The 22,526-nt window shown below is 35.9% G+C and overlaps 1 protein-coding gene across 1 annotated transcript; it reads left to right on the top strand.

The window, feature by feature from the left end:
- Nucleotides 1-955: 955 nt before the first annotated feature.
- LOC134473154 (olfactory receptor 11H6-like) lies at nucleotides 956-21,951 on the top strand. The gene is given in 3 exon segments (XM_063236644.1): nucleotides 956-1,071; nucleotides 20,954-20,992; nucleotides 20,994-21,951. Coding segments are annotated over 3 exon segments (1,113 nt in total).
- Nucleotides 21,952-22,526: the final 575 nt, after the last annotated feature.

Genomic DNA, 22,526 nt, shown 5'->3' with positions numbered 1-22,526 from the left:
TATCCATTCATCAATTAATGTATATTTAGATCATTTCCATTTCTTGGCTATTTTGAATAGTGCTGCAGTGAATACAGTAGTGTAGATATCTTTTCAAAATACAGTAATAATTTTATTTCTTTTGTGTATGTGCCCACTAGTGGAATGTTATGTAGCAGTTCTATTTTTAATTTTTTGAAAAACCTGCACAATGTTTTCCATGGTAGCTATTTCCATTTATATTCCCATCAAGAGTTTATTGAGGTCTTCCTATCCATAAACATGAACTAGCTCTACATTTTTGTGTTCATGTTAATAACACTCAATCATACTTTATAAATTTCATGTTAAAAATCTTTCAGTTCTTTGATTAAATTTATTCCTAGGGATATTTATAGCTATTATAAATAGAAATGCTTTTTTCCCCATTCTTTTATTATAAAGAGAATAAAACAAATCAGAACAAAGCAGATCAGAATAAAACAATGTAAGCAACCTAGGGTTTCAAAACAAGACAGCACGAAATCAACAATGACTACCTTAATGTCTCTTGTTTTCTTGGAAATAGTTGTTCATTACTTCACATGCAATGAATTCAAACAAAATAAAATAGTACAAAACTCATCAAAATTAAAGAATGAAAGCATTACAAGGCCTTCAAAGCCAGATAATAGGAAAATCAACAATGGTTACCATAATGTCTCTTGTTCTCTTTAAAATAGCTGTCCATCTTTATACACATTGAAATAAAATACTAGAAAACAGGCCATCCAGATTCCTGGGAGACTTTAAGAGCATTGCTCCCAGGGCTGAAGGACCCTCCCAGAGCCCAGCCACACTAGGCTGCACTCCACAGGTTTCAGGCCTGCCAGGCCATGCCCAGTAACTTTCTTTCAAACTGGGAAATTCAGCTGGTGGCTGGGGTGAGTATTGCGTGCCATCCCAAACCCCAGGAGATTTTAAGATCAGTGCTCCCATGGCTGAGGGACCCAACCAGATCCCAGCCACAGTAGGCTACATCCCGAAGGTTTCAGACCTGCCCAGGCCACGCCCAGTGACCTTCTTTCAACCCAGGAAACTCAGCTGGCTGGGGTGAGTCCTGCAAGCCATTCCAAGCCCCAGGAGACATTAAGATCATCACTCCCAGGGCTGAAGGACCTGCCCAACTACCAGCCACACTAGACTAGCCTTGGAAAGTTTTGTGGACCAAATACATTATGCCCAGTGACCTTCTTCAATCAGGGGAATCGAGAGCAGGTAAAGTGAGTTCCAGGGCATTGGTCTTTACCTGGGGGGAGCTTTAGCCCATCACGCACATAGGTTAGGTGCCTGCCAAGCTACCTGGAACACTGAAGGCGCCATGGGAGGGCCTGAGGGCCTGACTGGACCATGCTCAGCAAACTCCATTCACTCTCAGGAACCCAGGGCATAGGAGATGGTTTCCAGTACACACAGGGGAAGCCTTGTAACAACACTTGAAACACAGAACTACAGGAAAATGACAAAATGAAAGACCAAAATGCAATCTCAAATCTCCAGCCCATCCCAAGAAGGCCTAGGAGCCATGTACATAGAAGAAAATATATGCCATATACCTGAAATACCTGAAATAATAGCAACTGAAATAAAGAAGCAACTCCAGGAATCTTTTTTTTTTTTTTTTTTTAATTTTTATTTAAGGAGAAAAGAAAAGAAAAAAAAAACAGTGAAGGGTACAAGTTATACAGATTTACAGAAGAAAAAAATGCACAGTAGGAAATCACTAGTTAATAGATTACATATTGCCATCTTAGAAATAATTGTTCAAGTCACAGAATTAAAGTTTGTAGAGTGGACATTCCAGCAATGATACTGCAAACAGTTCTGTTCAATGATCCATTAGAACTCTGTGATATCATTTTCTGTCTTATACATTTAAATATACATGCAGTTATATAGTTTAGAGCATTTTCTTTTCCTCTCTTTTGTACAGTGACTATTACACATTTTGGGTTTCATTGCTCCCACTGTTCTTATTGCTTTTTTGGAAGAGAGTAAAACCAAATGTGACATAACAGAACAGAATCGGTCAAGTCAAAAGGGTGGATATAATAGATAATATAAAAACATAATACAAGGTGATCAACAATGGTTACCCTAATGCCTCCCGCTATTTCTAATAGAATTGCCTATATTATTAGTTGTAATACTATTGAACAAAACCGTAAAGGATAAAACCGACAAAACCAAAACATTGGAGATATTGTAGGTCTTCAAAAGTAGATAGAAGTCAACGAGAATGGGCGTTATAATGAATCTCAATATCTTCTCAGCTGATGCCTAAACTTTCGAACCTGATACTATTCAGCAAAACAGAATAGAGGAACCTCAGTCAAAAACAAGATGGTGAGAGTAATACAGGGCTTCAAATCGAGAAAATAGAAAGTCAAAGTGGGTTACTATATTATATCCTGCTATATTTTCCCCTTTAATTAAATAACTCCAGGAATCTTTAAAGGAATTCAAACTAGAAATTATTTCCCAGGTAAAAGAAGAAATGATAAAGTAATGAAAGAGATGCTGAACACATCTAAAGAAGACATAGTTAAAAATTAGAGGAACAAAACAAAAAGATAGAGTCCCTGGCTGAACAATTTAAGAAACAAACAGAATACATGCAGCAGATTCAAAGAGATATACAGAAAATCAAAAATTCCATCTAAAGTTGTCAAAACCAACTCGATGAAAGTGAAGATAGAATTTCAGACATTGAGAACAAGATTGACTAGTGAACAGAAAAGGAAAGATCTTTTAAAAATAACAAGGAATCAGAAAATAACAATTCAATAACTGCAACATGATGCAAAGAAAAACAACATAAGATTGATAAGGATAAGCGAAAAAGAAAAGGACAACACAAATGGTATCAAGAGGATATTTACGAAAGTAATAGCTGAAAATTTCCCAAACATGAGAATGGAAACTGACATTAGGATCAAGGAAGCATATAGAACTCCAAATAGCCATAATTAAAATAAAACTACACCCAGACATATAATAATCACCATCCCAGAAATCCAACATAAGAACAAAATATTAAACACTGTCAGAGAGAAAAAAGACAGATCACCTATAAAGGAAAACCTATCAGAATCACAGCAGACTTTTCAACACACACAATGAAGTCAAGAAAAGCATGGAGTGAAGTATGTGAGATCCAAAAGGAAAATGATTTCATCATAGACTGATGTACTCTGCAAAAGTGTCCTTCAAAGTTGATGGAGAAATAAGATACTTCCATGGCAAAGAACAGCTATAAAACCTCGTGAACACCAGGCCAACCCTTCAAAGAATACTGAAAGACAGTCTAGATACACAAAGGAAAAAAACACTAAGCAAGGTAGACAATTAAACAGAACAGAAAGATAAAGATGCAACAGCAGAAAGATAACGTGTTAACAATTAACCAATATATAACAGTTATAACCATTAATGTAAATGGTCTCAATTCACCAATTAAATGAAACAGGCTGGCAGAATGGATCAAGAAACAACATCCAACCATATGCTTTCTGCAAGAAACCTATCTAACTCAAAAGGAAACCCACAGACTGGAACCCAAAGGATGGAAAACAGGAATCAAAAAAAAGGGGGGGGGAGTAGCTATTGTGTTTGCAGGTAATGTGAACTTCAAACCAAGAATAATCCTAGGAAATAAGGAAGGTCACTACATATTGGTTAGGGGAAAACTTCAAGAGGAAGAGATAGAAACCTTAAATATATATGCACCAAATTCCAGAGCACTCAGTTATACAAAGAAAGTATGAATAGAAATGAAAAATCAAATTACCAATAACACAATTATAACAGTAGACCTTAATACACCATTGACAACAAGGGACAGATAAACCAGACAGAAAATCAGCAAAGAAAAAACAGAACTGAATCACACGTGTGTACAAATGTACTTGATAAACATATACAGAGTGTTCCATCCAACAGCATCAGAATATATATTCTTTTCAGCAGCACATGGGGACAGTCTCTAAAACAGACCATATACTAGCTCACAGAACATGTTTAAATAAATGCAAAAGAATTGAAATTATCCCATGTATGTTAACAGATCTTAGTGCCACAATACTAGATATTAATGATAAAAGAAACTGCAAAAACCCCACAAACACATGGAAATTGAATAATACACTCTTGATCAATCAGTGGGTCACAGAGGAAATTAAAGAAGAAATTAAACAATACCTACAAGCAAACAAAAAGACAAATACAACTTCCGGGAATCTGTGGGATGCAATGAAAGCAGTCCTCAGAAGAAAATTTATTGCACTGAATTCCCATATCAGGAAAACAGAACAAATACAAATAAACAACCTGATGCTATACCTCAAACATATAGAAAAAGAAGAGCAAGTCTAGCCCAAAGCCAAAAGAAGAGAGGAAATTATAAAAATCAGAGCAGAAATTAATATAATAGAGACTAAGAAAACAATTCAAAGAATCAATGAATCAAAGAGTTGGTTCTTTGAAAGGATAAATAAAATTGATAAGCCCCTAGCCAACCTTATTAAAAAAAAGAAACAAAAAGCTCAAATTCATGCAACAAGGAATGAAAAACGAAATCACTACAAACTCTGTAGAAATACAGAAGATCATCAACACCTATTTCAAAAATCTCTACTCTCAAAGGTTTGATAACACAGAAGAAATGGACAGATTCTTAGAAATATATGAAGTACCAAAGCTGGGTCAAGAAGATGTAAATCTGCTGAATAACCCAATTTCTATCAATCAAATTGAAAATGTAATTAAGTCCCTAACTACAAAGAAGAGGCCCAGACGGACTCACTGCGGAGTTCCTCAAGAAATACAAAAAAGACTTATTGCCGACACTCCTCAAACTCTTCAATGAAATCGAAAGGGAAGCAATTCTTCCTAAGTCATTCCTAGAAGCAAATATTACTCTAGTACCAAAAACTGAGAAAGACCAAACTAAAAAGAGAACTATAGACCAATTTCCCTAATGAACACAGATGCAAAAATCCTCAGTAAAATATTGGCAAATAGAATGCAGCAAATCATCAAGAAGATTATGCACCATGACCAAATGGTATTCATCCCAGGCATGCAAGGATGGTCCAACATATGTAAATCAATAAATGTAATCCATCATATCAATAAAGCCAAAAGTAAGAATCACATAATCATTTCTATAGATGCAGAAAAAGCCTTCGATAAGGTCCAACATTCATTCATGATAAGAACCCTGAAGAAAATTGGAATAGATGGTCTTTACCTCAATATGATAAAGGCCATCTATGACAAACCAACAGCCAACATCATATTAAATGGCCAAAGACTGAAGGCCTTTTCTTTCAAACCAGGCACAAGACAAGGATGTCCCTTATCACCACTCCTATTCAATATAGTACTGGAAAATACTAGCCAGAGCAATTAGACAAGAAAGGGAAATAAAAGGAGTAAAAGATAGGAAAACAGGAAGCTAAATTATCATTATTTGTGGATGACATGATACTCTACATAGAAGACTCCCAAAACTCCATTGAAAGACTCCTAGATATAATAAATAAATACAGCAATGTAGCTGGATACAAAAATCAATACTCAAAAATCAATAGCATTTCTATACACTAACAAGAAAATCACTGAGAGAGAAATAAAAGAAGCCACACCCTTCACACTACCATCCAAAAAAATAAAATACTCAGGAATTAATCTCACAAATAGGTAAAAGAACTATTCAGGAAAATTATAATACCCTGAAAAAAAGAAATTGAAGAGGATCTCAGAAAATGGAAAGACATCCCTTATTCATGGATTGGAAGAATAAATATTGTAAAATTGGACATTCTGCCAAAACTGTTACACAGATTCAATGCAATCCCAATGAAAATACCATTACCATACCCCATAGATCTCAAGAAATCACTCCTAAAATTCATCTGGAACCAGAAGAGAGCTAGAATAGCAAAGGAATTTCTAAGCAGCAAAGGCAAAGCAGGAGGCATCACAATCCCTGACTTGAAGTTATACTACAAAGCAACTGTAATAAAATCAATATGGCACTGGAATAAAAACAGATCTGAAGATCAATGGAATAGATTAAAAGATACAGCATCAATTACCAGCACACTAAACCACATTATCTTTGATAAAGTGACCAAATACATTCACTGGAAGAGTGACCGTGTACTTAATAAATGGTGCTGGAAAAAACTGGCTCTCCACATACTGAAAACTAAAATTAGACCCATGTCTATCACCATATCCTAACTAAAATCTAAATGGATCAAAGATCTGAATATTAAAACAGAAACACTAAATTTATTGGAAGACAAATTAGGTAAAAATCTTGAAGACAAAGGGGTAGAATCAAACTGCATGGGAAATACTTCCCAGAATCAATAGCTGGGATCATGTCTTCTTAGAAAGTTTCTGCATGTGAAAAGAAATATCCAGCATAGTGAAAAGAAAATCCACAAACTGGTAAAAAAAAATCTTAGTGAACTGTCCTTCAGACAAATGACTTCTGTCTAAAGCATATAAAGAAATTTTTAAAAATCAGACCCCAAAAATCAAAGAACCAATCCAAAAATGGGCATCTGAGATGAATATCCAGTTCTCAGGTGAAGAAATACAAATGGCAAATAAATACATGAAAACATGTTCATCGTCACTGGTCATCAGACAATTGCAAATTAAAACAAATTGAGATTCCATCTCACTCCTGAAAGAATGGCCAGGATCAAGAAAACCACCAACAACAAGTGCTAGAGAGGCTGTGGGGGAAAAGGAACACTCCTGCACTGTTGGTGGGAGTGTAGGCTGGTGTAACCACTGTGGAGTTCAGTCTGGAGACTCCTCAAAAAGCTGGGATTGGAAGTCCCATTTGACCCTATTCACTTCTAGGCATATTCCCAGAAGAACTGAAAACATTATACCACAATGATACATCTGCACCCATGTTTATAGCAGCACAATTTGTAATAGCCAGATCCTGGAAACAACCTAAGTGTCAAATGAGGAAAAGATTAAAAAGTTGTGGTATTTTTATACAATGGAGTACTACTCAGCTATAAAGAATGATCACACTGATATATTTATAATTAAATGGATGCAACTTGAGACCATACTCATAAGTGAAATAAATCAAACTCACCCAATAGTTTACCTAGTGTAAAAAATGATAAGAATACATAAAAGTATGTGGTAATCATGATTCCCAATCATATTGGTTTGAAGGCATATAATGTTTTCACTCATTAATTGGAATGGTTTTAATTTGGGTTGTTCAATTTTGTCTATGATACTATGAATAAAGCTATTTTGAAGAAAACAAGACATCATAATAGCTAGTGCTGATTTAACATCATTTTACTTTGAAGTCCCATCAAGCTGTTGTTCGTCTGTTTCCACTGGTTTTAACATATTGTATCTTATTATATTTTACTATATGTGATAGAATAAACAGAATTTTTTATAGGCAAAGAGATAATATAGAAACCATTGTTCATTTTCTGTTAGCTGGTTCTAAATACCCTGTAATACTTTCATTCTCTTGAATGGCTTCACACTGTCTTGATATGTTTGATGCTATAGTATACGAAGTTATACTCAAATAATTCAAGGAAAGAGACCCTATGGTGACTACTATTATGTCAGGTTATCTGGTGGTGAAACACAATGATGTTTAAATTGTTCGATTCTGACCTGTGTTGTTCTGTTGCTATGTCCTCTTTTATCTCAATCTCCCCCTTTTTTCCCTTTTTTTAAAAAAAATAATTGATTTTTTTCTTATTTTTTTAATTAAGGGAAAACTAGACTATCACCCGAGCCCAGCCTGTTTTGCTGCCGCACCTGGCCATCGGTGTGCAGAGGAGGAGCTGGGAAGATTTGGGGTGCCTTCATCGGCCTCTCTGTGTGTCTGGAGGACTGTGGATATCTCGGGCCAGACTGTTGGAGTCCCTCCAGGCTTCCAGGTGCAGTGAAGGGGAGAGGTGGGTTTGAGGCCTCTACATCTGCCTCCCCATCCCGGTTGCACTTGGAGAACTGCTGAGCTCCCAACGGGTGGGTGGGCCCACACTATCACCCGAGCCCAGCCTGTTTTGCTGCTGCGCCTGGCCATCGGTGTGCAGAGGAGGAGCTGGGTGGATCTGGGGTGCCTGCATCGGCCTCTCTGTGTGTCTGGAGGACTGTAGATATCTCGGCCCAGACTGTTTGGGTCCCTCCAGGCTTCCAGGTGTAGTGAAGGGGAGAGGTGGGCTTGAGGCCTCTACATCTGCCTCCCCATCCTGGTTGCACTTGGAGAACCGCTGAGCTCCCGACGGGTGGGTGGCCACACTATCCCCGGAGCCCAGCCTGTTTTGTTGCCAGGCCTAGCCATCAGTGTACAGGGGAAGAGCTGGGCGGTTCTGGGGTGCCTGCATCGGCCTCTCCCTGTGTCTGGAGGACTGTGGATATCTCTGCAAGCAGGGAGGGATCACAGGTTCCTGAGGCACCACGGCCTGTGGTGAGTACCCTAACCTGGCTGCAATTGAAGAACTGTGATGCTTCCAAGGGGCAGGTGGGTGCACAGTGTCCCTGAGGCCCAGCTTGTCTGGAACTGTGGAGTTCTGAGCAGGCAGAGGAGGGCCACTGGTTCTTCAGGCCCAATGGCTTGGGGTAGCGTGGTGCCAGAGTCTCAGTAGCTGCAAACATAAAAGGGGATTTTCAACAGATCCTGAGGAAGCTTTCAAATAACACTTGAAACACAGAAATATAGGAAAATGACTAAACGAAAGACCAAATTACAACCTCAAACCTCCAGCCCACCTCAGGAAACCCTAGGAGGAATGTATTTAGAAGAAAATATATCCCATCCACCTCATATATCAGACACAATAGCTACTGAAGTTGACAAGCAACTCCAGGAAGCTTTAAAGGAATTCAAACTCGAAATAATTTCCCAGATAAAAGAAGAAATGATAAAAGAAATGAAAGAGATTCTAAATATATCTAAAGAAAACACAGATAAAAAATTGGAGGAACTAAACAAAAAGATAGAATCCCTAGACAAGCAATATAAGAAACTAACAGAATACATAATGCAGATGCAGAGAGATATACAGGAAATAAAAAACTCCACTGAAAGTTGTAAAAACTGCCTTAATGAAAGTGAAGATAGAATTTCAGACCTTGAAGACAGGATTGCAGTCAGTGAACAGGAAAGGAAAGATCTTTTGAAAATAACAAGGAATCAGGGAACATCAATTCAACAACTGCAAGACGATGCAAAGAAGAATAACATAAGAACGATAGCGATTAATGAAAGAGAGGGAGACAACATAAAGGATGTCAGGGGGATATTTAGAGAAGTAATAGCTGAAAATTTCCCAAGCATGAGATCAGAAACTGACATCAGGATCAGTGAAGCATATAGAACTCCAAATAGTCATAACCAAAATAAAACTACACACAGACATATAATAATCACCATCCCAGAAATACAACACAAGAATAGATTATTAAAAGCTGTCAGAGAGAAAAGATAGATCACTTATAAAGGAAAACCTATCAGAATCACAGCAGACTTCTCAGCACAAACAATAAAGTCAAGAAGAGCATGGAGTGAAGTATTCCAGATTCTAAAGCAAAATGGTTTCCAACCTAGACTGATATATCCTGCAAAACTATCATTCAAAATAGATGGTGAAATACGATACTTTCATGACAAAGAACAGCTGAAGAACTTCATGAGCACCAAACTAACCCTGCAAAAAATTATTGAAAGACAGTTTAGATACACAAAGGAAAAAACCAATAAGCAAAGCAAATAATTAAACAGAACAGAAAGATAAAAATGCAACAGTAGAGAGATAACATTACTACAATTAACCAGCATTTAACAGTAATAACCATTAATGTAAATGGTCTCAATGCACCAATCAAAAGAAAAAGACTAGCAGAATGGATCAAGAAACAAAATCCAACCATATGCTGTTTACAGGAAACCCATCTAACCCAGAAGGATACTCACAGACTGAAAGTCAAAAGATGGAAAACAATTCTTCTTGCAGCAGGAATCCAAAAAAAGGCAGGAGTAGCCATTCTGTTTGCAGACAACGTGAACTTTAAACCAACAATGACCATAAAGGACAAAGAAGGTCACTACATACTCGTAAGGGGAAAACACCAAGAGGAAGAGATAACTATCTTAAATATATACGCACCAAACTCCAGAGCACCCAGTTATATAAAACAATTATTAACAGAAATGAAAACTCAAATTATCAGTAACAATTGTAACAGGAGACCTTAATACGCCATTGACACCAAGGGACAGATCAACCAGACAGAAAATGAACAAAGAAATAACAGAACAGTTCACACCTGTGAACAAATGGGTTTGATAGACATATACAGAATGTTCCACCCAACAACATCAGAATACACATTCTTCTCAGCAGTACATGGATCATTTTCTAAAATAGACCCTATATTAGCTCACAGAACATATTTAAATAAATGCAAAAGAGTTGAAATAATCCCTTGCATGTTATCGGATCATAGCGCTCTGAAATTAGAAATTAATGATAAAAGATACTGCAAAAATCCCGCAAACACATGGAAACTGAATAACACACTCTTGAGTAATCAGTGGGTCACAGAAGAAATTAAAGAAGAAATTAAACAATACCTACACGAAAATGAAAATGCAGATACAACTTACCAGAATCTGTGGGATGCAATGAAAGCCGTCCTGAGAGGAAAATTTATTGCACTGAGTTCCCACATCAGGAAAACAGAACGAATACAAATAAATAACTTGATGCTACACCTCAAACAGCTAGAAAAAGAAGAGCAAGTCAAGCCCAAAGCCAAAAGAAGAGAGGAAATTATAAAAATCAGAGCAGAAATCAATGCAATAGAGACTAAGAAAACAATCCAAAGAATCAACGAATCAAACAGTTGGTTCTTTGAAAGAATAAATAAAATCGATAAGCCCCTAGCCAACCTTATTAAAAAAAGGGAAGAAAAAGCTCAAATTCATGCAATAAGAAATGAAAAAGGAGAAATTACTACAGACCCAATAGAAATACAGAAGATCATCAACACCTATTTCGAAAACCTCTACTCTCAAAAGTTTGATAACACAGAAGAAATAGACAGATTCTTAGAAGCATATGAAGTACCAAAGTTAGATCAAGAGGATGTAAAACTGTTGAATAACCCAATCTCTGTTAATGAAATTGAAAATGTAATTAAGTCCTTACCCACCAAGAAAAGCCCAGGCCCAGATGGATTCACTGCAGAATTCTACAAGAAATACAAAGAAGACCTAATGCCGACACTCCTCAAACTATTCAATGAAAGTGAAAAGGAAGCAATCCTTCCTAAGTCATTCCTGGAAGCAAATATTACTCTAGTACCAAAACCTGAGAAAGACCCAACTAAAAAAGAGAACTATAGACTGATCTCCCTCATGAACACAGATGCAAAAATCCTCAATAAAATATTGGCAAATAGGATCCAGCAAATCATCAAGAAGATTATACACCATGACCAAGTGGGATTCATCCCAGGAATGCAAGGATGGTTCAACATACGCAAATCAATAAATGTAATCCACAATATCAATAAAGCCAAAAATAAGAATCACATGATCATTTCTATAGATGCAGAAAAAGCCTTCGATAAGGTCCAACACTTATTCATGATAAGAACTTTACAGAAAATTGGAATAAATGGTCTTTACCTCAATATAATAAAGGCCATTTATGACAAACCAACAGCCAGCATCATACTAAATGGCCAAAAATTGAAAGCCTTTACTTTAAAATCAGGCACAAGACAAGGATGTCCTTTATCACCACTCCTATTTAATATAGTACTGGAAGTACTAGCCAGAGCAATTAGGCAAGAAAGAGAAATAAAAGGGGTAAAGATAGGAAAAGAAGAAGTTAAATTATCATTGTTTGCAGATGACATGATACTCTACATAGAAGACCCCCTAAACTCCATTGAAAGACTCTTAGATACAATAAATAAATTCAGTAATTTGGCTGGATACAAAATCAATACTCAGAAATCAATAGCATTCCTATACACGAACAGCAAAATCACAGAGAGGGAAATAAGAGAAACTGGACTATTCACATTAGCAACCAAAAAAATGAAATATTTAGGAATTACTCTTATGAAAGAAGTGAAAGACTTCTACAGTGAAAATTATAATACACTGAAAAAGGAAATTGAGGATGATCTCAGAAAATGGAAAGATATCCCTTGCTCATGGATAGGAAGAACAAACATTGTGACGATGGCCATTCTCCCAAAACTGTCATACAGATTCAATGCAATCTCAATAGAAATACCATCAACATACCTTATAGATCTAGAGAAATCACTCCTAAATTTCATCTGGAACCAGAAGAGACCTAGAATCGCAAAGGCAATTCTAAGCAGCAAAGACAAAGCAGGAGGCATCACAATCCCTGACTTGAAGTTATACTACAAAGCATCTATAGTGAAATCAACATGGTACTGGAATCAAAACAGAGCCAAAGATCAGTGGAATAGATTTGAAGATGCAACCACAACTACAAACACACTCAACCACCTTATCTTTGATAAAGGGGCCAAACATGTTCACTAGAAGAACGACAGTCTCTTTAATAAATGGTGCTGGAAAAACTGGCTCTCCATTTGCCGAAAACTAAAGCTAGACCCATGTCTATCACCATGTACTAAATTAAAATCTAAATGGGTCAAAGATCTGAATATTAAAACAGAAACACTAAATCTATTGGAAGACAAATTGGGTAGAAACCTTGGAGACATAGGAGTAGGTAAAGAATTCATGAACAGGACTCAAACCGCACAGGAAATACTTCCCAGAATCAATAACTGGGACCACTTCTTATTAAAAAGTTTCTGCATGTCAAAAGAAATCTCCAGCATAGTGAAAAGAAAACCATCAAACTGGGAAAAGATTTTAGTGAACTCTCTCTCAGACAAGGGACTCTTGTCTAAAACATATAAAGAATTAAAAAAACTCAGACCTCCAAAATGCAAAGATCCAATCCAAAAATGGGCATCTGAGATGAATACGCAATTCTCAGATGAAGAAATGCAAATGGCAAATAAATACATGAAAAAATGCTCATCATCATTGGTCATTAGAGAAATGCAAATTAAAACCACACTGAGATACCATCTCACTCCTGAAAGAATGGCCAGGATCAAGAAAACCAACAACAACAAATGCTGGAGAGGCTGTGGGGAAAAAGGAACTCTCCTGCACTGTTGGTGGGAGTGTAGACTGGTACAGCCTTTGTGGAAGTCTGTCTGGAGGTTTCTCAAAAAGTTGGGATTTGAAATCCCATTTATTCCAGCTATTCCATTTCTAGGCATATTCCCAGAAGAACTGAAAGCATCATACCACAGTGATTTATGTGCACCTATGTTTATAGCAGCACAATTTGTAATCGCCAGATCTTGGAAACAACCCAAGTGTCCATCAACTGAGGAGTGGATAAAAAAGTTGTGGTATTTCTATGCAATGGAGTATTATTCAGCTATAAAGAAGGATCACATTGAGCTATTTATCAATAAATGGGCGTAGCTTGAGACCATACTCATAAGTGAAATAAATCAGTCTCGCATGTGTGAATACCGAATAGTTTCCCTAATGTAAGTAATGATTCAAATATATAAAAATATGTGGTAATCATGATTCCCCATTATGTGGCCTTGAAGCCTTATAAAGCTTTCACTCATTAATTAGAAAGGCTTTATTCTGGGCTTCTTGATATGGAAATATTTGAAGCTATAGTATATGAAGTTTTATCCAAATATTTCAAGGAAAAAGACAGACACTATGGTAACTACTATTAAGTCGGGTTATTTGGTGGTGAAGTACTAGGTTGCTGAAACAATCATGCTTTGACCTCTATTGTTATATTGTTATGTCCTGTTTTATCTCAATCTCCCCCTTATTCTTTAAAAAAATTATTTAGTTATTTCTTATGTTTGTTTTAATTAAGGGGAAAAATTTTAAAAATTAGGATATATAATAGTAACTCTTTTTGATTTCCTATTAACTTGTTTTGAAGTCCTGTAATACTCCCACGATCTTGTTTTGACTGATTAGACTCTGTTCCATTCTGTATGATAGTATCAAGTTTGAGGGTATAGGCAACTACTTTGAAGGCAATAAGATTCACTAAGATGCCCATTCTGGTTTGACTATTGTCTCCTTTGGAAGTCCTGTAATGTTTACAATGCCTAAGTTTTATTGGTCTTGTTCGCTACTGTTTTGTCCAACTTTATAATATCTAATGAGATAGACAATTCTTTTTAAGGAAACAAGAGACAATGTTGATAACCATTGTTGATAACCTTGTACTCTGTTCTACACCATGTGCTATGTCTATCCTTGGTTTTGACTGACAGCTCTGTTTTGCCATATTTGACTGTATTCTCTCCCCCCCCCCAAAAGTAATAAGAACTAAGGAGTAATAAAATCCAAAATGTGTAAATTTTGTTGTAAAAAAAGAGGGGAAAAAAGAGCTCTAACGGATATAACAGCAAGTGTGTTTAGGGGTGTTAAATAGCTGACTATATTAATGTTTTTGGATCATTGAACACAGCTGTTTGCAGTCTCCCTGTTGGAATGCCCACTTTGTATTCTTTGATACTGTGATTTGAGCAACTATTTCCAAGATGATAATATGTAATCTATTAACAGGTGATTTTTTACTGTTATGTTTTTTTTTGTAGTTCTGTATTATGTGTACCCTTACACCACTTTGTTTTGCTTTGTGTTTTTCTCTTTTTCCTCTTAAATAAAATTTTAAAAAAAGAAAACTAGATTAAAAATAGCAGGATATATTACAGTAACTTTTTTGTTTTCCTGTTAACCTGATTTGAGCCCTTGTATTGCTCTCCCCATCTTGTTCTGACCAATTTTACTATAGTCTGTTTTGGTTTATAGTATCAAATTTGAGGGTATAGGCAACCACTTTGAAGGCAATAGGATTTACTATATGCCCATTATGGTTTGACTACTATCTTCTTTTGAAGTCCTATAAGGTCTCCAAAGTAGTTTTTATTGGTCTTGTTCTGTACTGTTTTGTTCAATTATATTATACCTGACAATATAGACAACTCTTTTTAAGCTAGCGAGAGGCATAATGGTAACTATTGTTGATCACCTGGTATTCTATTTTTGCATCATGTACTGTGTCCATCCTTTTGTTCTAACTGACTCTGTTTTGCTTTGTCACATTTGGTTCTTTTTTTTTCTCTTCAAAAAAAAAGTTATAAGAACTGTGGAAGTAATAAAACCCAAAAAGTGTAATTGTTATTGTAAAAAAGAGAGGAAAAGAAAGTGATCTAAAGGATGTAACTGCATGTATATTTAAGTGTGTAGGATAGAAAACCATATTACTGAGTTTTTGTTGGATCATTGAACAGAACTGTCTGCAAGCTCACTGTGTGAATGTCCACTTTGTATCCTTTAATTTTGTAATTTGGACAACTGTTTCTAAGATGACAATATGTAATCTATTAACTAGTGATTTCTTACTGTTTTTTTTTCTTGAAATTCTGTATTACTTGTACCCTTTTACTGCTTTGTTTTTTTTCTCTTTAAATAAAAAAAAATAAAAGAAGACCTTGTAATAGCCAGTGCTGATTTAATATCATCTTACTCTGAAGTCCTACTCTGCTTTTGTTCTTCTATTTCTTTTGGTTCTATCATGTTATTTCTTACTGGATATTATTATGTGTGATAATATAAACACATTTTCTATGGAAAATTAGGTAATATAGTAGCCGTTTTTCATTCTCTATTATTTGATTCTGATAACCCTTCATGCTTTCATTCTCTTGAATGGTTTTATACTATTTAATTATGTTTGATACTATCATATGAAGTTACGCTCAACTATTTCAAAGAAAGATATTATGGTAGTTACTGTTAATTATGGGTTGTCTTGTGGTAAAATGCTGTGTTGCTTGCATTGTTCTGATCTGATCTACTTTGTTATGTCCTCTTTTGTCTTAATCTCCTTAAAATAAAAAATGAAAAATACTAGAAAACAGACTATAACCAATCGAAAAAAGAAGAAAAGCATTATTAGACTTAAAACAAAATGATAAAAAATAAGCAATGACTACCATAGTGTCTCATTTTCTTTAAAGTGGAAATGCTTTTCTTGTTTCCATTTCAGATAATTTATGATTGGTATATATCAATGCTACTAATTGTTGTATGTTTATTTTATATTCTGTTAAGTTTCCTGAATTCATATATCAGCCCCTATAGATATTGGGGGTTTGAGTGGATCGATTTTGTTCTTTTATTTTTTGTTTGATTGGTTGATTTTGGTTTTTTGAGACAAGGTCTTGCTATGTAGTCTAGGCTGGCATTGAATACATTTTGTAGACCAGGTTGGCCTCAAACTCGTAGCAATCCTCCTGCCACAGTCTTCTGAGGCAGACTCTCCAATAGATTTTATTTGAGTCCTTGATTTTTTCCAAATATGAGGCCACATCATCAGCAGATAGTGACAATTTGACTTTCTCTTTTCTTATTCACATGTCATTTATTTCTTTCTCTTACCTTACTGCTCTCCCTAGGCCTTGCAGCATTATGTGGAGTAAAGGAGGTGAGCAGTGGAGATCCTGGAGTAGGAGAATCAGATGCTGGACTCCACTTGGGCTACATAGCAAATGTGAGGTCAGCCTGGAATAAACATTGAGAACTTCTCTCAAAAAACCAAAAATACAAAGAACAAAAAATAAATGAGTAGTGAAAGGAGGCCTTCTTGTCAAGTTCCAGATATTAGAAAGAAAATTCTCATCTTTCCCGCATTCAGTAGTGTCAGCCATTGGTTTATTACATATGGGCTTCATTATGTTGAGGTACTCTTTCATATTTTTTTATTTAAACCAAAAAAAAAACCTTGTAATTTCAGTGTAGCTGGCAAGGTTTATTTTTTTTCCCATCATCGGTACATACTGTACTCAGTGTTTGACACAGTCTGACACACTAGGTATATGATAAATGCTTAATTACATACATTTTTAAAGGAATGAAACAAGTGTATTATCTAAAGGGACCACACATGCACACTTGTGTTCATATACATACACACACAGAGAGAGATACACGTATATTCTTTCTCTCTTCTCTGCCTCAGTTTGGTTCCCCTGGATAGATCAGTTCCTTAGAGACTATCTCCACCAAAAGGAAAATTTTCCTGACCTCTCTTAGCTAAGTATCCTGACCCTTACATCAGGACTCATCAAGCCACTGGAGAAAACACAAACAAATACAGGTAAAATTAAATGCTTGTAGAGATTCAAGCACAGAAGAGGAAGTAGGAACTTTAAACAAACACACTGGGGACTTATAGAACCTATTCAGGAGGGATTTGTAAACTCTTAATAATCACTGATTTGAAAATACATTTCATTTGGTTCAGGGCAACAGAGGATGCATGTTTCTGAAGGCCCAAACAACACTCTCCATCTGTGACTAAGCTTTTGTGCTGTGTAAATCAGTGACTCTTATGGTTGGAGTTTTACTCACATCTGCATCTTAAAACCAAAAATGCCACCAGGTAGGTAAGAAAGCCTGAAAACAAACAGTACTGATGTTCTGCACCTCACTGTCAGACCACCAGGAACATGCTGTCTCCCTGTAAATCTATTCCTTTTTTTCTATGTTCTTTGTAGGAACCAAGCATTAGATTCTTCACTGCTCATCTCTCAACATATTTTTAAAGTGGACCTGAGATGATACAGTATATGCACATCAAGGGTTCACTCAGGTATCACAGAGTTCTTACAGTACAACTCAGGGTAAATGTACTCTCATGGTTGGTCACTGAGGTGAGCGACTAAATCCCCATCAGAGTATTGTCTGAATCTTGTACCACTTTGCAAAATTGTTTAGTGAAATTCTGATTGACAGATTATCTTTCAGAAGGAGCAATTATAGCAAGATAATATTTTTTCAGAGTTGTTGGTAAGTAACAAAACACTAGTACAAACTGAGGAAGAAGTAAGATAGTGGACTCTATTTCCTTAAGATTTACCTACACCTCAAAAATGTAAATTCTAAAGAACTTCTTCCTTTACAATAACGAGCTTTTCCTTGGGCAAGTGGCTTAAATTTTCACAAATGGTTGGAGTTAGAGGGTCTGGCCTGCTTATCAGCTATACAGAATGGATTTCCCAGGTTCTTTGTCCTCCTCTACTGTCTAGTTGAATATTTATATGTTTGTCTTTTAAAGTGAAGAGGAACACAAATGAAGTGAATTTAAATTTACCAATTGAGACACCAATAGATGTGTTTTGGGGATGAAGGCAATAAGAAAGATTCAATAGGATTTCAAATTATCTGTGGAATTTACTTACTTTTTCTGGCTCTATATTCTAGAGATAAGTAAAATTTCACATTAGCACAAATAATGTCAACAAGGTCTTGGACATTAAGAAGGCAAATAATTACCAACAAGGGAATCAAGGCTTATGAGGTCAGGTTCCAGGTCACCTACCATGAATAGTATTTGTCATTTTAGTGTCAAAAACTTCTTGAAATGTGAGTAGCATAAGTTAACTCATGATTCCTGTCATGAGAAGTCAAAAATATCCATTTTATGCCAAACAAAATATAACATGCTACCTACACTACATAGGTTTACTTACGTTAGTCCTAATAACATGATAATAGAATAGAACAACAACAACAACAGTAATAATAATAATAATAATAATAATAATAATAGGATAGAATAGAATAGTTTTTGGCCCATAACATAGAGATTTGCATGCTACAAAACACACAGCTCCAGAAGCTATCTGTACACACCTCTGTGCAGCTGTAGTGGTGTACTGGGTTGTTTCAATGAAGCACAAGTTGAAAAGGAGAGGAAATTTACTTTAAATTTTTATTAATATGCTCCAATATTTAGCACACTGCTAGAAATGTAACACACAGTGAATGAACATTTGTTAAATACCTAAATAAAATACTACAATTTAAATATAGCATTTAATCTTTTTATTGCAAGCCCATTAACTTCAATTCTAAACCAAGAATGATTGCAAATGCTCTGACAAATCTAAATATAGTTAAATTTTGGTATATACAGTAATCATAATTACAATCCAATGAATTAAGTTACTCTGAGAAAATGTACATTTTCATAAGTCACATTTATTAGAGAAATATGTTGTTATTCTAAAAGTATTGTTATCACAAATACCTGAACCTATCTTGTTAGTCAAACATCTATCATTCTGATTTTGTTCCAGGTTTGATAAGTACTAAGCAGACATCTTGCTCTCTGCAGAGTGTATGAATGGCATAAGGATGGAATTTTGTAAGTATTTTAACAGATACATAAATACTATGGTCAACATATTGCTAAATTTAAAATATTGATGGTGACTAGGTATTGTGATGCATGCCTGTAACCCCAGAACTCATGAAACTGAGGAAGGAGGATCACTGTAAAGTCTATGCTAGCTTGAGCTACATAGTGAATTCAAGCCCAGCCTGATCTACGTAGCAAGACTCTGTGTCAAAACAAAACAAAACACAAAAATAAAATATTGATGATGGCTTACTAGCTAAAAATCATGAGCTTTGTGGAAGAAACTGCAGTACATATAAATAAGACTGGACTTATTACTTCTAAAACGTTATTACCCAAATAAAAAGGTTTTAGTCTGGATTCAACTCTTGAGTCATTAAATATTTTTTTAAAAACCCTATCTGGTCTCTGTACATCCTAGGATGATCCTTTCATTATTTAATCTATATGAAAACAAGATGATGAAAGGAAATTATAGGCTTATTGCTAGCCAAAATGAATACACATGGATCTATACGCTAGAAAAATTGACTTAGCTAGCTACAAGTTGCCTCAAGAACTAAGCCATAATGTGGAATAAAGCTTGGAGCACCCACAGAAGGTGGAACAAGCCACCAAAAACTGTGGATTACAAAAAAGAATCATACAGGAGGCATGACACTGACCTTCTGTTATTTAAGACCCACCACCACCATCATACCAGAGGAATTAGATTTACTTTGTGCAGTTTCAACAAGATTGAAATTTATGCAATGACCTGGAAGTGCCAGGTTCATGCTGTAGAAGGAATAAAGAAGAATTTTTTTTCTCAAAATAAAGAAACCTTTTAATGGAACTAGAACTACTTAAAAGAAGAATGGCCTGATTTTTTTAGTGAATCCAGATGCTACCTGGAAAAGTACAATCAAAAGAGAAGAAGATAGGTAATTTGCAAGCGATCTACAGGTTGCTAGGTCTTCTACGTTACCTTTCTAAGACTAGCAACAGTGAGAGAGGTTAAGACTTCGATTCAAAAATTCATTCTTGTCTACTTTTCACTGAATATATATAGATAGAGTTTTTACTGGATAGATATAGATATGAAACCCTGACTACAAAAGTAACTTAGCAACTACCTTCCTTTGATTTACACACAAAGTTTGCTTTAAAGTGAAAAGATGGGCCCAAAGTTTGTATTTGTATGTAAGATCAATGACTATACAACTAAAAATGAAACATTACTCTGCTCAGGATTAAAGTGACACCTGAAATTAAATGGAATTTGTTCTGAACAAAACCCTGAATAGACCAGATTACCTAGTAGTTAATGATTTTGCACATACATTTGAGTAAAATTTTTAAATCTGTCTTCCCATCTGTAAAAGAGAAACATCAGCTTTCTTATCTGTAAAATAAGAAGTACAACTTTTTCCTGCTTAAAGGTCATTAGGAAAATGAAATGGATGATGTAAAAATACATAAAATAGAGCCCGGTATATAGCTCAGCAATACAGTGCCTGCCTGGCAAAGACGAGGTCAGGAGTTTGATTCTTAGCACAAAAGAAGGAAAAAAAAAAAAACATAGACCATTTCCCAGTATGTGTTAGCAGAACTCACTTGTACAATATTGTTCATTTCTTGGTTATTTCTTTTTCTAACAGCTTTGGGATCCCACAACAAAACAATGCATTTCGTGAATAAGTTTATCCTCCTGGGTTTCCATGGTCAAGGAAAGATTCAGAGTTTCTTCTTCTCATTAATCCTGGTTCTGTATCTCCTGACCCTGCTGGGGAATGGAGCTATAATCTGTGCAGTGAAATGGGACAAGAAGCTCCACACACCCATGTACATCCTCTTGGGAAACTTTGCCTTTTTAGAGATCTGGTATGTTTCCTCCACTGTCCCAAACATGCTGGTCAACATCCTGTCTGAGACTAAGACCATCTCCTTCTCTGGCTGCTTCCTGCAATTCTATTTCTTTTTTTCACTGGGTACTACAGAGTGTTTCTTCTTGTCAGTCATGGCTTATGATCGGTACCTGGCCATCTGCCGCCCACTACACTACCACTCCATCATGACTCGGAAGCTCTGTGTGAGCCTTATCTGTGTTTGCTGGGTGAGTGGATTCCTTTGCTATCCAGTGCCCATTGTCCTCATCTCCCGACTTCCCTTCTGTGGACCAAACGTCATCGACCACATTGTGTGTGACCCAGGACCATTGTTTGCACTTTCCTGTGTCCCTGCTCCTTCCACAGAGCTCATTTGTTACACCTTCAACTCCATGATCATCTTTGGGCCCTTCCTCTCCATCTTGGGATCCTACACGTTAGTACTCAGAGCTGTGTTTCACATTCCCTCTAGTGCTGGCCGAATGAAAGCTTTCTCCACCTGTGGATCCCACATAATTGTGGTGTCCCTATTCTATGGAACTCTTATGGTTATGTACGTGAGCCCATCCTCAGGAAATCCAGCAGGAATGCAGAAGATTGTCACTTTGGTGTACTCCGCAGGAACTCCACTCTTAAATCCTTTTATCTATAGTCTCCGAAACAAAGACATGAAAAATGCCCTAAAAAAAGTTCTGGGATTAACAACTACCCAAAACTAAGATAGTTCTGAAAAAATAAATTAAATGATTTTTTATTTGTTTTTATAACAGATGACATAGCAGTTTTTATTGTGCACATTAATAGCACTTAATTTGAAACTGCCATATATACATAATCCTGAATTGGTCTTGTCCAACCACCTTGGTCATAACGTTCACCTTCATGCTTTTCTCACACTTTCTAGTCCCTATTAAACTCATATCTACCTTCAGGTCAACTTTAGTACTTATTTTTCTTTATTAATTTCGTATAGGAGAGAGCACATGCAATACTTGGGTCTCCATATCTGGCTTATTTCAAGTAACATAATGTCCTTCAGCTCCATCCATTTTTTTGAAAATGACAAGATTTCATTTTTCTTAGGTCTGAATAATACTCCAGTGTATGTATATACATTTCTTTACCCACTTATCTGTTGATAGGTTTCTAGGATGATGCTGAATCTTGGTTATTGTGAATAGTGCCTCAATAAACAAGAGTACACAAGGGTCTCTTTTAAATACTGGCTTCATTTTCTTTGATATATCCCCAAGAGTGGGATACCTGCATCATATGGTAGATATATTTTTAATTT

Source organism: Cavia porcellus, unplaced genomic scaffold (genome assembly GCF_034190915.1).
Source record: "Cavia porcellus strain 051 isolate PalLab524CR breed Dunkin Hartley unplaced genomic scaffold, mCavPor4.1 scaffold_26, whole genome shotgun sequence".
Taxonomy (NCBI): Eukaryota; Metazoa; Chordata; class Mammalia; order Rodentia; family Caviidae; genus Cavia; species Cavia porcellus.
Note: the sequence above shows the minus strand (reverse complement) of the source record. Positions and strands in the feature narration are given on the sequence as shown.